The following is a 15,495-nucleotide window of genomic DNA, read 5'->3' on the forward strand; positions in this document are numbered from 1 at the left end:
TGCACTGTCCTGATTTAGACTTTGTTCCCTAAAATATTTACAAAATGAACTTTCCCACACAAAAGCAGAAAAATATAGCCTCTGTTTATGGTAATTGGCGCTACTTAATTTGTTGCCTGGCTGAAGTGGTTTGCGCTGGCCTCAAGGAATGGGGTGTGTGTGTGTGTGTGTGTGTGTGTGTGTGAGTGTGTGCGTGTGTGTGTGTGTGTGTGTGTGTGTGTGTGTGTGTGCGAGTGTGTGTGTGTGTGAGTGTGTGCGTGTGTGTGTGTGTGTGTGTGTGTGTGTGTGTGTGTGTGCGAGTGTGTGTGTGTGTGTGTGTGTGAGTGTGTGTGTGTGTGTGTGTGTGTGTGTGTGTGTTTGCTGTGTAAGATAGCAGGATATGTGTGTCATTTCTGCAACACTGTTTCAGAGAACAGGCTGTCCCCTGCGTATGTGTTTGTGTATGTATATGGTTTTCTGTGTGTCTTCCATGACCCCACGCCTCCCTCCTCTTCCTCTTGAAGGACTAGAGGGTATAAGGAGGAACACAAGGTGACGACCCCATTCCACAAAAGGTAGAGGCCTTACTGAGACCTGGGACTCGCCTGCCACTAATGCCCCCTCTCTCACTGCAGTCGAGGGGGCTGACTGATGCGGAGGAACACCCTGACAGCAGCGTCACCCATCAGCTAATGAGAACCTTACGGGTTGGGGCAAGACATGGAGACCTGACTAATACCCAGATGTGCATGACTAATTGATGGATTATGTTAGTTGGTGGTGAAGCCTGATGAGTAACAGGCCCACAAATAGTGAGGCCTCCAGGGTCGTCAATAACATTTTGTAATTGCACAAACACTTCATAACAAGGGTACATTTACACACACACACACACACACACACTCAAACATGCAGGGAAAACTAAACACACTCTCAAGGGTGGTGGCACTTGTGCTTTGCTTTATGCTATCTGTGGCATCATAGCAACAACCGAATATTTTCCGTGGGCTGTATAGACAAACATAAAAATGGATGATGGTGTGCATCTTAGCCTGGGTGGCATCAAAATCCCCACTCAAACAACAGCACTGCGGTCGGCTCTGGTGTGGGCCCACCTTCCTCTGGGTGAACAGGGCTGCAAGGAAAACATCCTGGCACGGAGAGAGAAGCCCATTACAAAAATGACTTAGTGCTTCAGTAATCAGATCCATCACAAAGGGAAATGTTCACTTTTATGTCAAAGATATTAACAGACTCTGGGGTGCCATGTCCAGGAAACATAACACACATCCTGCTTTCCAAGGAACCAAATATACTTTCCAAGGAACAAAAACATCAAAAGAGTGCCAGACGACTCTTACCTTTCTGTGAAGACAGAAGCGTACTGTACTCTACTGTACACCAACCACACCTGCCATGCCCAAAACACACTGTGGATATGTATTGCTTTTCCCTTTGTCGTACATAAATATATACAAATAGTGAACAATTGTTTACAACACCTCTATTCAACCAACACATGTTTTGTTAACTGTTAGTGCCCAGACGTTTGTGACGACTTCTAAACTAGCTCTAATGACCTTCCCTGTCTCTCTGTCATGGGAGCCAAATGACCTCACCTGTAGCCTGACTAGAATCATAACGTCTATGTTGTTTATGATTCATGGGTGCCTTTTTTAAATTCATTTCTTGGTATGACTGAATCATCTGTCCACTCCACAAGTGTCTCACAAACCTCCAGCACTGTACCGCCGTGACAGAGAACAACCTGGAAGGGGTTGCCTTTTCAAAATAACAGACGTCAAATGAATTTCACCTTCCCAAATCTAAATAAGCTCTTTCCTGACTAATCTGGCTGAATCTAGTTTCAGTCCTTTTGTTTGAACGATGAAAGTTAAATATATATGCAAGGATAAAGCAACACTTCAGAGAACTCTTCTGAAATGATAGGTGGATGTTTACAGAGACATCCACTGAAACTGACTCAAATAAGAATTTAGTGCATAAACTAGGCTCCATAGTTAATAGGTGAGACCAGAGCTGCTTAAAACATTACAGACATTGCTTAGATAGCCCCTGCGTCAGCAACATTGCTGATAGGGTGGCTCAAACATTATTTTAAAAATTCAGTCAAGTGACAAGTCAAGGCAGTGAGTTATGGTCTCCCTCGGCATATTCCACTTGCTGCCCTCAGTAGGGCCACACAGAGGAGTGAGGAGCAGAGCAGAGCCGACTGTGTGTTCTCCTCACGGTGTTTGTGTTCTGTTCATTCATTTGTTATGAGCACATGGCCAAGAGAGGAGAGCGGGGGGGGGGGGGGGTGCGGGAGGAGGGGACCACGGGCCAGGGCAGGCGGGGGCTGCTGATGGTCAAAAAAATCATTTCCACTGATTTGGATAACACGAGGGTACTTAGAGTCCATCAGAGGCTGAAGCCTACCTGATGCAAAGGAGACTGTGAGGCCAAGTTGTGACAGATGGGCTGAGTGTGGGGTACTAGAGGGCTGGCCATCAGAGAGAGAGACCACCATCGACGCTGCCCACACCAGACCGCACTTGCTGCCTCCTCCTCCTTTTCCCCAGTGATGCAAAAGAGCTGTAATGAAGCCGCAATTTGCACACATGTGAGGCACATACATACACATCAGAGATGTTTGGGGGTCAAAGCCTGATTTGAGCAACCCTGGAAGCCATTTACAAATCATTAGAATGGGGGGAAAAACATCCATCTGCATGTTCACTTCTCCAGGGCTTGAGAAGATGTAATCAAGGGTAGGCTACATGTGATCAAACCCAAGAGATCAGAAAGATCACAGCATGTACTTCAGTTAAGGTTCAGTTCAGTCCAATTCAGTCAATTCAGAGCAAATAGACTGCCATTCAGTTACTTTCCCGAAAATGCACAGAACTCCTCTGTTCAGTTGGTTTGAGTCATTTCTGAAACTCAGATAGAGCAAGCAGGGAAAGAGCACAGTGTGACAGTGTACAGATTTACAACTGAGGCCATTAAAATAGTAAGTGAAACGCAAATGTAACCTGGGGAAGTCGGGAAACTGTATTTCAGAGCCTCATATCTATAAAATACTCTACCTAACCCTATTTACGAAATAGCCTACTCTACCCAACCTTGTGAGTGACGCCTTGATACCTTGTGTTCCAATCAATGTAGCACAAGGGTGTTAGAGTAAGGGTGTGAATGAGGCTCATGGCTGTAGAATGATAGTAGTGTCTAAAGACTGCAATTGACAATGATTTGGCAGGTGTCTTTCCTAAGCGCTGAACCCAGCACCACAGCGTAATCAGTGTTTACAGGTGTGGAAAGAAGTGGAAGTCACAACATTGGTCTCTGTCTTTCCAATCTCATTCTCTTTCATTAGAAGAGAGCTCATCGCTTTTGGCTTTTAGTACATTACATTACATTTAGCAGACACTTCTTGACCAAAGTGACTTACATATGTCAGCTATATTACAAGGGATTACATTGTCCCCGGAGCAACTTGGGGTTAAGTGCCTTGCTCAAGGGCACAACGGTGGAAGCCGGGAATTGGACCAACAACTTTCAGGCTACTGCACGCTAGCCCAGCTCCTTAACCACTACACTACCACTGCCCATAGTAATGAATTGGAATCCCATGAGTGGACCTCATTGTGTCTTCCATGAGAGGAGAGGAGTCGTGGAGCAGGGCTCCACAAATGGTGGCAGGGCAAGGGAGAGAGGTGTGACTGGCAGGCCGTTGACAGGAGTCTGTTACCCCCTCAAATACCTCTTCCCCCACCAAATACAAAAAAGATCACTTTAAATGCTGCTGTTAATGAAGGGGGGCTATCCACATGCCTACCAATGGCCTCTGCAGGGTGTGATATTGCTGGACTCATGTGTGGTCAGACCAGCTAGGCAGGCTTCAGGGACGCCACAAGACTTTCTTCATGGTGGTGCAACCCTGCAAATGCTGAAGAGCACAACTATATCAGGTGACCAGGGATTCCCCCTTCTGACTTTGCAAACCATAATGCACACTGAGTGTCTGTATCCTTTGGAGTCTAAAATTGCATTCTCCTTTCATTTCAAATGCAGCCAATAAGGTCACTCCTTCAGCAGTTCCTATTTCTAAGTTGTGCATGAGGACAGACTCAGTGGGCGACATCCACAGTAGTGCCGGTACCTCAGCTCTCGCTGGGACGAGCCACTGGCTGATGTGATGTCCATACCAGCCACTGTGAGTGCCTGGAGTATGTAAGCAGTTCTTCTTGTCAAAGAGCAGGGTACACACCATTAGCTTTAACATTAGCCACAAGTCTGTGGTGTGTCTCACAGCCATTTACCCACGGGCTTCTGGAGCTCCCTCAGCAGATGCAGTGCGGCCTCCACAGCTGTGGCCCACATGTTCCTCCTCACTCCCCTCTGCTCCCCTCCGCTCCCCTCCACTCCTCTCCGCTCCCCTCTGCTCCTCTCCGCTCCTCTCCGCTCCCCTCCGCTCCTCTCCGCTCCCCTCCTCTCTGCTCCTCTCTGCTCCTCTCTGCTCCCCTCTGCTCCACGCTGCCCAGCCCGGCTGCTCCGCTCACAGCATCCACACTAAAGCCCTCCCTCTGTTTATTTAGCTCTGTGTCCTCCTTTAGCTCTGCTGGACTTACCGTAACACAAGACCTGGCTCAACATTTTCCTTTTAACCTGACATTAGTAAATGCTGAAAGGATAACCACTAAGAGAGGAGGAGGGAGGGAAAGGACGTGGGTCAAATCGGGCATCATCATCATCATCATCATCATCATCCCCCCCTCTGCTAGTGAATCAACCATTTCCATAATTGTTCACAGTCAAATCACTCTGGATTCCTGGATTGTGGATTCCAGAGCAGATAACAGAAATGAGCTCTGGTCAACAGCAGACCCCCAAAGAAGAACAGGTGCGGTTCTGAGGTAATGTTCAAGTTCAGCCTTCTCCTTTTTTCTCTCTCTCTCCCACCCTCTCCCTCTCTCTCCCTTAGCATGTGTGTGTGTGTGTGTGTGTGTGTGTGAATGTGTGTGTGTGTGTGTGTGTGAATGTGTGTGTGTGTGTGTGTGTGTGTGTGTGTGTGTGTGTGTGTGTCTGTGTGTGTGTGTGTGTATGTGTGTCTGTGTGTGTGTGTGTGTGTGTATCTGTGTGTTGTATGTGTGTGTGTGAGAGAGAGTGTTTTAATTGCCAAGGACATTCCCCCATGGGCCTGCAATCTGGTAATCTCTCAAAAGATGAGAGAATGAAAGACTACTTGTCCAGCATTTGGCTGAGCCTTATCTGAATGCCCTGTGAGAAATGAGCATACCTTGCATACTCGCATCCAGCGACACAGAGGGCAGTATGGCTTTTTTTCAATTAATCCAACCATCCTTCAAGTAGGCTCTTGGTCCCCTTTTTGAAGTGTATTTGAACATTAAAGAAAGAAAGAAAAAAGAGAAGAGAAAACAGAAATCACATACACTATATCTTCATAATATGAACAAGAGATATTGCTATAATATAAGCCATCTTTTATATGTCATGCCAAATCCTACACATAGGCTACATGTCATCTATATGCATACGCTTTTTCCAGCTTAACCACGTATCACCTGGTCTTTGTAGCAAAACATAAATGAGTAAGCACAAGTGCACACACACACACACACACACACACACACACAAAACTGACAGGTAATTCCTCACCCCTAAGAGGAGCAGACGACACGGAGCTTAAGCGCGCTCTCGACGCACAATGACGTCATCGCGCGCGCTGGTTAAAAAGCAGGAGGAAAGAGCACCGAGAAACATGTGAGTGGCCCGAAGAGCTAGTGAGACAGAGACAACTTCGTACTAGTTTTTGTTTTGCTATAATATAAGCTACTTACTACACCAACCACTGCGCAGAAACGGAGTCTATCTAATGGGAAAGGAGATCTATTAGGATTCCTGTATATCTTCTAGTTGTGCTTTTTTTACACTTTTATTATTGTTTTCTTTTATTAGGCTTCAAAAGATAATGAGTTATGTCGTCATAACCAGCACTTGAATTAATTTATTCTACATGCATAACAGTCTTCAATGTTTCTGAATATTTAATAGGTTATAGATTCATCCATGTGTATAGTGTACCCTTCTAAATTATTTGACAATTACCTCTCGCCTTAACGTGTAAAAAGAGGCTCTTAATATAGCATTTATAGGCTATACTATCCGCTGGATATTGGCAGTTGGAGGGATTGGATAATTATTAATCAGTCGCGCTTTGGCGCTGCATTTATCTGAACATGAAGCATTTGAAAATCGTACTTGTGTTGGCTATTGCGGCCAATGTGTGGGAATGCGGAGACACGAAATTCGGTGGAGAAAAAGGAGAAATTAGTCCAAGAAGGAGGAGATGTTACGATGGAAGCCTACCGAAGCGCTTGAAGAAGAGAGACAGAAAACTGTCACTGGACAGCGGCAGCGGCAGCGAGGTTTGCCACAGGCTCTACCCTCGCGTGTCCTGTTGCCCCAACCGGAGAGCTGCTTTTCAAATACTTCACCGGCGCGATGCCAGGGTATGTTGCCTACATTTGAGACTAGTATCAATGTCCTTTTCAACGTAAAAACTGTGGTTTTCACTATTATCCTGTTATTTCAAACATCCTGATGCATGCTTGCTTAACAGGTTCAGTTTCATGTCGCTGGAAAGTAGATGACTACAGACAGGCTTGAATGCATGTTCTGGGCAAATGTGTTCGCACATGTTGTTGTCCGAATGTTTCCCCTACTTGACCTCATGCTGTAGCCTACATACATTACACCCCCGCCCCCTGTGAGCGCTACACATGGGAGCTGTAGCACAGGCTATGACACATGAAAGATAAAAACAAGGTAGTAGTCTCTTACTGAGCGTGCCCAGTGCGTGCCCGTGTTACCATGGTTATCGGTGGATTTACTGTGAGCAGTTGCGCCTGACCGGAACACTACTCAGGTGTGACTTGGTGAACATGTAGCCAAATGCTTGGTCCACCAGCTTCCACGTGAATCATATGGAAGTAAATGCACGAGGTATTGAGACGCGTGTTGTAAACGTATTTTTTTTTCGTGGGAATCATAACCTACTATTGCAACCAAAAAGAAGCATGTAGCCTAAAATAGCAGTTGTGATAGGCTATACTGGCTACTGAAATAAAGATCTGCAGGTATTGAGTAGTCTATAGCGGACGAAAAGTTGTGTAGGCCTAGAGAATACATTGGATGTGAAATTAGCCTATGTGGATACGTAGGATGATGCGTAAAACGGAATCACTTTTTGTATGCTTCGCGAATGATAGCTGCATTTTCATGGAAACGGTTTCAACCATAGGCTATTTGACGGGATGGTGTTAAACTTTCTTGTGACAAAAATACATATTACTTGATTTAATTTGCTCAAGTCATGCAAATACGAAAATAATAAAGACTCAATAGAACAAATAGTGAGTCGACTTCTACCCCCCCCCCCCCCCCTCACTCCATTGGCCACACACGGAGGCTTTTTGCTTATGGCAAAAGAATAACAACAACACCATTGTGTTTGTTGGTTTCACTAATGGGAGCAGCCGGAGAACATCATTCAGCCTTGGTGTTATCGCCTTTAGAGCGTGTTCGGTGTGGTAGTGTGACACCCCCCTTCCCTCCCTCCTACACTCCCAGAGGAGCCAAAGCGTTTGGGTTAAGCTGTTTAACACCCGAGTGCAGAGAGTAGCGAGGATTTATCGGCCTCCTCTCTCCCTGTCTCATTAACTATTTTACTTTATGTTGCTCTGTAAAGAGATGAATTGAATGGAATTTCCATGTATTTCAGTTCTACATGCTGTTGTCTTGTTCCATTCAATCACTTCTCTTTTAACACTTGCATGCTCTCACTCACTCACTCTCATCCACTCTCACACATGCACAAAGTGATGCAATGTTATTTTCTCCTATGATTGTCAGTTAAGAGACGAGTTCTGTTTGTCTCATGTTTTTTTGTTGACTGAATGGCCACCCATCATTCTCAAGAAGGCTGCCACTTTGTGCTGTTGGCTTCAGGGGAAAAGGCTATGGTTCCCCTGCTGAAAACCAGCATAGACTGGAAGGTTTTAACTGGTCTTAGCTCTTATCTTAACATCCATTAGCTTGTACAACATCAAATATCCAAAAACATATCTAAGGGTGGTCAGAAGCTTGATTGTGCTCCAGATGTGTGAACATGTTAGCTGGTAAGCACATCCTCTCCATGTTTTACATCAGGGTTACAAGAGTTGGTTCTGAAATTCTTGTCAGGGAATATCAGTCATGTTGGATTAATGGGGAGATGTTCCTTTCTTGGGTTCTTTCATCTAATCCACAACCTCTATAGAAATTACATAGATCCCTTCAGTCTCCCTTTTAATCTGCCTTTAACTGTAGTGACTGTACATTTCTGTTTAGTATCTTTTAGAGAGCATGGAGAACATATTCTGTGAACAACATGTTCAACTGAGTACCTTAAAAGTCACATTTGCACTTCTTTGCCTTTCCTTTTTTCCATTACTTAAGATCAAACTAGATTCATATCCAGTACCAGAGAAGGAGGCAGAAGAGAGAGAAAGAATTAGGCTGGTGTGCTGCTTTTGAGGAGTATTTTTTCCCCTCACAACACAACAACGGCCCTCTTGTTCTGTAGGTGGGTGATGGCAACATTGGAGCCCATCCAGCAACATATGGGCACAGGGCATGGCTGAGAGGGCACAAATGCTGCTCTCCACAGCTCATGTGCCAGTCCACGGCACACCAGCTCAATGGGCAATTTACCACCACCGGGAGGGGAGGCCCACCATCTCACAGAGAGGCTGGGGACAGACCATAGGGCAGGAACAGGGGAAAGTCTGATCTTTACTCCCTATGAATAAGCAACAACAAGTCCCATAGCACACCATGTTATGCTTTGCTCTCAGGATTAGCACTACTCAAGCCATCCTCCTCCATGATGAAGGTGGTCACTTCATCTTTATAGAATTTTCAGTGTGTGTGTGTGTGTATGTGTGTGTGTGTTGGTATCATTTCAGTAGCCCCCAGGCTGGTATGTTGAGGGACGTAGATTCTTCTGGGTGGCCCTATGAGGAGGTGTTAATTCCCTGCATCTCAGTTGCTGCAGGTTGGATGTATGTGTGGTGTTGTGGTTGTGCATGTGTGTGTGTGTGGGGGGGGGGGGGGGGAGTAGTAGTGGGCGTCCATCTCAGAGCTCTGCTGGGCTAATTGACTTGGACAGACTGCTAATTTGTTGATAGCATAGTGGGGAGCGATGGGCCTGTCTATCTGGAAATGGATGTTTACACATGGACCTCACACAGAGTGGCTGGCCAGCCTCCACAGGCAGCAGTGGCCACAGCACATGGCTGGGGGGATGGTGGCGTGTGTGTGTGTGTGTGTGTGTGTGTGTGTGTGTGTGTGCGAGTGCTGGGGCGAGAGATGGGATAAAGACAGATTACATTGTTATTTTATTACAGCTAATTTCTTATGTAAATAATCCCACTCATTTTCTCAGCCATAATCACTAGGTTTCCTTTTTTAGTGACTGAGGAACATTTGCACGAATCCTTATTTGGGTGGCTAATTTTTCCCAAAACATTCATACTGAATTTAGGCTTTACTTTTTATTTAAGAAGAATGGAAGTGTGCAATGGTTCGTAAAGCATTGATAAAACCCCACAACCTTGGTGTCTCTGAAGTAAATGTGGTGTCAGGTGCCTCTAACTTGACAGCAGTTGGACGTTTCCAAAAATACTGCTTGTAGCATGCATCTCATATGCTTTTGTCTGTGGTCCTGACGATGCAGACCTTCTCCACCAACAACACGGAGTGCTCCCGTCTGCTGGAGGAGCTGAGGTGTGCCCGCTGCTCGCCCCACGCCCAGATGCTGTTCCACGCCCCCCACGGAGCCGCCGCCGTGCCCACCCGAGAGCCAGACCTGCCCCTGCTGTGCCACGACTACTGCAGGGAGTTCTACTACACCTGCAGAGGACACGTTCCAGGTAAACACAAGATGGTGTGCGACTGGATCAGTGAGAGCATGAGGAGCATGGGAGGATTAGAGCTCACCAGAGCTCATCGCACACATCACATACACACTCTAGCATGAACTGGACTTATACATGGGTCATCTCACACTATTCTGCATTCTTTCTTGCTTTAAATGTCATTTACACACATACACAATGCTTACACACACACACACACACACACACAACACACACACACACACACACACACACACACACACACACACACACACACATACACACACACATATACACACAGACAGATTAATGGCTGGTAGATGCTGGCAAGCTCTAATGAGGCAATTGTATTTGATGAATTGGTTAAGTAGTTCAGCTTTGCCATTCCAGGGCGGGTTTTTGCTTTCCTCTTCACAAATCAGGCTGTGAGAATGCTTGTAGTGGAGGCAGAGATGCCTCCTGGCAGCAGGTGAAGCCAGCTCCAGACCTGCACTTTCCTGACTTTCTAAATATTTGTATCTGTCTTCATCATTTGGACTGGCTTCTCTTCAGAGGAAGAAACAATGGGAATTTGTCTTTCCCCCAGTTCTTGTCTTGTGGAGTCCACCTGTGTTATTGCATTTAGAATATTTCCTCACAAGAGGTGAATTTTCCAGTGAGGTCATGAACAAGGTATTCTGCACAATTCCACCTCTTTGAGCTGAAGCATTTCAGACATTGTAGGCACTCCTATACATACATACAATCACAATCTGTAAACACAAAACAATCATTCCATATTCCTGTACGCTTGGCAAATCAGTGTAGTGGAGGACAGAGTGGGTGGCTATGATTTAAAAACAGCATTCACAAACTCACAATCCTCTACAATACACAATTTGAACTAAACTGCAAGCAAATGACAATCATCACTTCCGTTGGACAAGGAACAAAGGCTAAGGGAAGCGACGACCGCCCCCCCGTGTGGACTGTGTCCACATTCCAGATGGTGGTGTCAGAATGCAGTGAGCCCAGGTTGAGCGGAGCGTGGCTCCTATCAGGGTATCGGCTGGAGATTACATCAGCGGAGATGCACAAACACACAGCACATCAGTGGGAGGATGCAAAGGGCCACCCCAAATCAAACACTCGCACACATTCCACAAGAGAGTGTCCACATATGATTCACTGCTGCAGGTTCTAAGGTGATCTAAGCCTAGCAGGAGGATATAAGAAGAGCATGAGAGAGAGAGAGAAAGAGAGAGAGAAAGAGAGAGAGGCAGACAGACAGGAAGACAGAGAGAGAAAGAAAGAAGAAACAGCAGCCATACAGTAAGTGAGCTAACCGCAGTAAAGTCTCAGAGATAGAGCAAGAAAACAGGAGCCCCCTCCCTAGCCCACCCCCACCCTCCAAATCAGCATATGTGGTGACGAATGACACATTTATTTTTCTACAAAGGTTGTGTATATGTAAAACTGCTGAAGTGCATCAAGATGTCAAGTGCTTTGGGTGGCCACCCAGGTTGCTTTGGAAGATAACCAGATGGAAGTATAATGTTAGTGCTGGGGATGTGGCCAGAGCGTTCTCTCTCTCTCTCTCTCTCTCTCTCTCTCTCTTTCTCTCTCTGTTTTCATCTCACTCGTTCTCTTTTTCTCTCTCTCTCGCTCTCACTATTCTCTCGGCAGTGCAATAAAACTGTGAGTTTGAAGAGGTGCTGAAAAACTAGGCTCGCTGTGCTAATTCTTGGTCTTGCCATACTGTGTGTTTGTCTAGAATGACCAGATTTGGACAACACTGTTAGGGAATATGGATTTTTAAAGCTTTTTAAAAGAAAACGTTCTGAAAGAAACCTTTGCAATGTACTGGTCATTTTCTGTTCTCAAGGTAATCTGTGGCAACGGAAGAGTGCATGAAACGGCGTCTTTTTTTTTTATGCCTTTAATTAGATAGGATAGTGGAGATTGACAGGAAGTGAGTGGGAGAGAGAGTCGGGGTGGGATCCGGAAAGGACCACGGGGCGGGAATCGAACCTGGGTCGCCGGCGTACGGTGCAGGCCCAGTGTGGCAGAGTGTAGATAGGAGGGAGAACAGTAGCATTTACTGGATGCTTCAAATGTCCTTCAGCAGTTCAACCACCCCTCCCCTGTTATGCCCTCATGAATCCCTCCACTTACAGTACCACCGGAGTGACCGTTCTTTGGCCCTCTAATGTCCATCGCCATGTTTTATATGTCACCTGCAGCCTCAGATAGCTCACTGGGCTCTATGATTTGCATTTCGCACAACCCCCCTGATGGCGCTAAAGGAAATAATTGGCATGTGGAGGCTTAGAGAATGGATGAAGCAGTTGGTTCAGTCACAGTCAGTGGTACACGCAGGGTTAAAATAACCAAGGATGACTTGAAGGTGGGTGGTATGACCCCAGAGTGTGCTTCTGTGTTTCTGTGTGTGTATGCACGCATGCCTCTGTGTGTGTGTGTGTGTGTGTGTGTGTGTGTGTGTGTGTGTGTGTGTGTGTGTGTGTGTGTGTGTGTGTAGGCACACAAGTGCATGTGTGTTTGTGTGTGTGTCCATATGGGCATTTGTGTTTGATCTCCTGGTTCTTATTTTGATGCTCCAATAGGATATCCTATCATCTACAGTTAGTATGGTTGTGACATTTTGTGTGTGTGTGTGTGTGTGTGCCTGTGTGAACAGATGAAAGGCAGGATGGTGTGCTGTGTTTGTGTTTCCATCACCAGCGTGTTTGCTCTTTTCCCCCTCTGAGGGTTCAGCCGGGGGGAAATAGGGGAAACGATAGCAGCAGGGTTGTTTTTAGGTCGTGCCAGCCTTTCAAGATCCTCCACTAATGCTTTCCCCCTGGAGGCTTTGCCCTGTCCTCCGCCAGAGCCAGTCACAGGGAGAAAGGCCGTTCCTAGAAACTCTCTAGAATAATGTTGTCTGTCTGCTGGCTCCCAAAGGGAGGATTTCTCAGTGTCCTGAAAGTGATACTGAAGCTCCCTGTTTTAGGAGAGTTCCACACAGCCATTCCAAAAGCAATAAGGGAGGCGCTTCACAGGAGTTCCAACTCTAGAGTGGATAAGACTATCAGTTAACACTGGACGGCCAGCAGCTTTTATTTGCAGTTGGGAATGTTTGGATTCCTTGCTCTTAATGAAATGATTGGCTTCCATATTAGAATCTCACACTAGTATGCAGCCATAAATGCCCACACACAGTAATCTACAGGCACACACACAATCACACACATAGTTCAACAAAAAAACTGGAACAAAAAAGTGGAAGTTAATCCAGATCAAGTGACCTTTAAAATTTCAATGATATATAATTAAACTTTATATATAATTTAGACTATATGCTCTATGTCTCAAATTGTTGGTCATTTCATGAATTAAGTTTATAAATTGTGTATCAACAGAGTCTTTCCATTTTACGAGCTAATATTTAGTACACATAAATACCATTTCTTTCTTAGTGTAGAAGTGATACTACTATAATGTACTATAATTATATCACACACATATACACATAATAAGTAGTCAATTTTTGTCTGATTTTATGAAGTGGAAAATTTCAAATGCGTAGGCCATAAAATGTGCTGTGTGTGAGTGTGAGGGGGTTTATATGTGATACCTGTGTCATGTGTGTGGGTCTGTGTGTGAGTGGGTTTATGTGTGATACTTGTCTCGTGTGTGGGTCTGTGTGTGAGTGTGAGGGGATTTATGTGTGTTACCTGTCTCATGTGTGTGGGTCTGTGTGTGAGTGTGAGAAGGTGTGATACCTGTCTCACATGTGTGTGTGGGTCTGTGTGTGAGTGTGAGGAGGTTTATGTGTGATACCTGTCTCACATGTGTGTGTGGGTCTGTGTGTGAGTGTGAGGAGGTTTATGTGTGATACCTGTGTCACGTGTGTGTGTGGGTCTGTGTGTGAGTGTGAGGAGGTTTATGTGTATTACCTGTCTCACGTGTGTGTGTGGGTCTGTGTGTGAGTGTGAGGAGGTTTATGTGTGTTACCTGTCTCACGTGTGTGTGTGGGTCTGTGTGTTGCAGAGCTTTTCCAGGCAGATGTGGATGAGTTCTGCCAGTACTACAGCAGGAGAGATGGAGGCCTGTGTTTCCCAGACTTCCATCGAGGCCGAAGGACAGACTCCAACTATCTTGGGGACGACAAGACTGAGGACATCAGGTTTGTCATTTTGTTGATTTGTTGGTTTCTCACTAGCCCTTGCTCACTCCATTGCCTCTCACAGCTAGGAGCAACTGAACACTTTTTTAACTATCGTAAATCATACTCATACTATTGGTATTGACAGTCAGGTCTTCAAGTCATGAAAATTGATCAGTCTTTACCTTTTATTACTTTAGTTAGTAATTTACTGGGGTGCTATTCCAGTTTGACTGAGGGCCGGTGAATGACCCCACAGGCTCTGGCCACTCCTAGCTCCACTCCCTCCCGCCACATCAACCTTCCCAAAGCTCCCCGTGCTCTCCTAAACCCACTGTTGCTTCAAAGGGAGTTAGGCCAGCTTTGATGACACAATGAAAATGCTTAGACAGCGCGCATTTAGCTAAGGCCACAGAGTTCTGACCTTTTGTACACAAGACTAAGAGGGAGGGCATGTTTGTACTCCATCGCCATGGTTACCATCATCAGATGGAGAAATAATTGCATAAACATGACAGGACAACTGATGGAAAATGAAACAGCTGTTGTTACACAAGTATCATTAATCCACCGTATATTAATGTAATAACATGCTTTTCAGTGTATAGTACGTCCTAGGGTTTTTCAGAGATTACGGGTTTGTACTAGGAAAAAACGAAGCGCTCCCTACCCTACTGGTGTGGTCATGCTGAAGCATACAGATGCATAAAGATTCCTTTAGCCATGGCATTTTGACACGTGTCCCCCTGTCCTTAATGAGAGTGTGTTGTCTCATAGTGGCCTGATGCTGTGTTCCATTCACTCCAGTCTGTCCTTAATGAGAGTGTGTTGTCTCATAGTGGCCTGATGCTGTGTTCCATTCACTTCAGTCTGCACAGACTCCAGCTGGTCCTCACATCTGCCATAACATGTTACCATGACATCATACCAAACAGGAAATGAGGGGAGAGATACCTGACATACACAAACACACACACACACACACACACACATGTCACCTGTCACCTGTTACCCGTGGTCTGTCAACCTGACCATACAAATACACAGAATCCCCATGCCCCTCAATCCTTCAATAAAAGTATGCTCAGACATACATATATATGTAAACACACACTGTGTGTAACTTACTGAACTGCCCAAAGACCTAAAAGAAGTGAAATAACCTAGCATAACCTTTTCAGTTAGCCAGTGTATGCACTGTGTGTGTGTGTGTGTGTGTGCATGTGTGTGTGTGTGTGTGTGTGTGTATGTGTGTGTGTGTGTGTGTGTGTGTGTGTGTCTATGCTGGGGACTCGTTTCCATGTGTGATATTTAATGCGTGGTCTGGGCGAGCTCCTCCACATCTGATGGAAGCTGTGGTTTATGGAACACTTGTTTCACAGCGTGAAGGCC

At 45.6% G+C, this 15,495-nt stretch overlaps 1 protein-coding gene across 1 annotated transcript in view; it reads left to right on the top strand.

Moving 5' to 3' along the window:
* Positions 1 to 5,779: 5,779 nt before the first annotated feature.
* The window catches only part of hhip (hedgehog interacting protein), a 35,959-nt gene continuing 26,243 nt past the window's right edge, over positions 5,780 to 15,495 (top strand). Inside the window, exons 1-3 of the mRNA XM_076295499.1 lie at positions 5,780 to 6,512; positions 9,779 to 9,974; positions 13,989 to 14,124. Coding sequence (XP_076151614.1) covers positions 6,240 to 6,512; positions 9,779 to 9,974; positions 13,989 to 14,124 — 605 coding nt within the window. The 5' untranslated portion in view covers positions 5,780 to 6,239. The remainder of the gene's footprint in view (positions 6,513 to 9,778; positions 9,975 to 13,988; positions 14,125 to 15,495) is intronic.

Source organism: Alosa pseudoharengus, unplaced genomic scaffold (genome assembly GCF_046254945.1).
Source record: "Alosa pseudoharengus isolate Yale_2024_CS ecotype anadromous, Long Island Sound unplaced genomic scaffold, YU_APseudo_1.1 YU_APseudo_1.1_scf_2, whole genome shotgun sequence".
NCBI classification, from domain to species: domain Eukaryota; kingdom Metazoa; phylum Chordata; class Actinopteri; order Clupeiformes; family Clupeidae; genus Alosa; species Alosa pseudoharengus.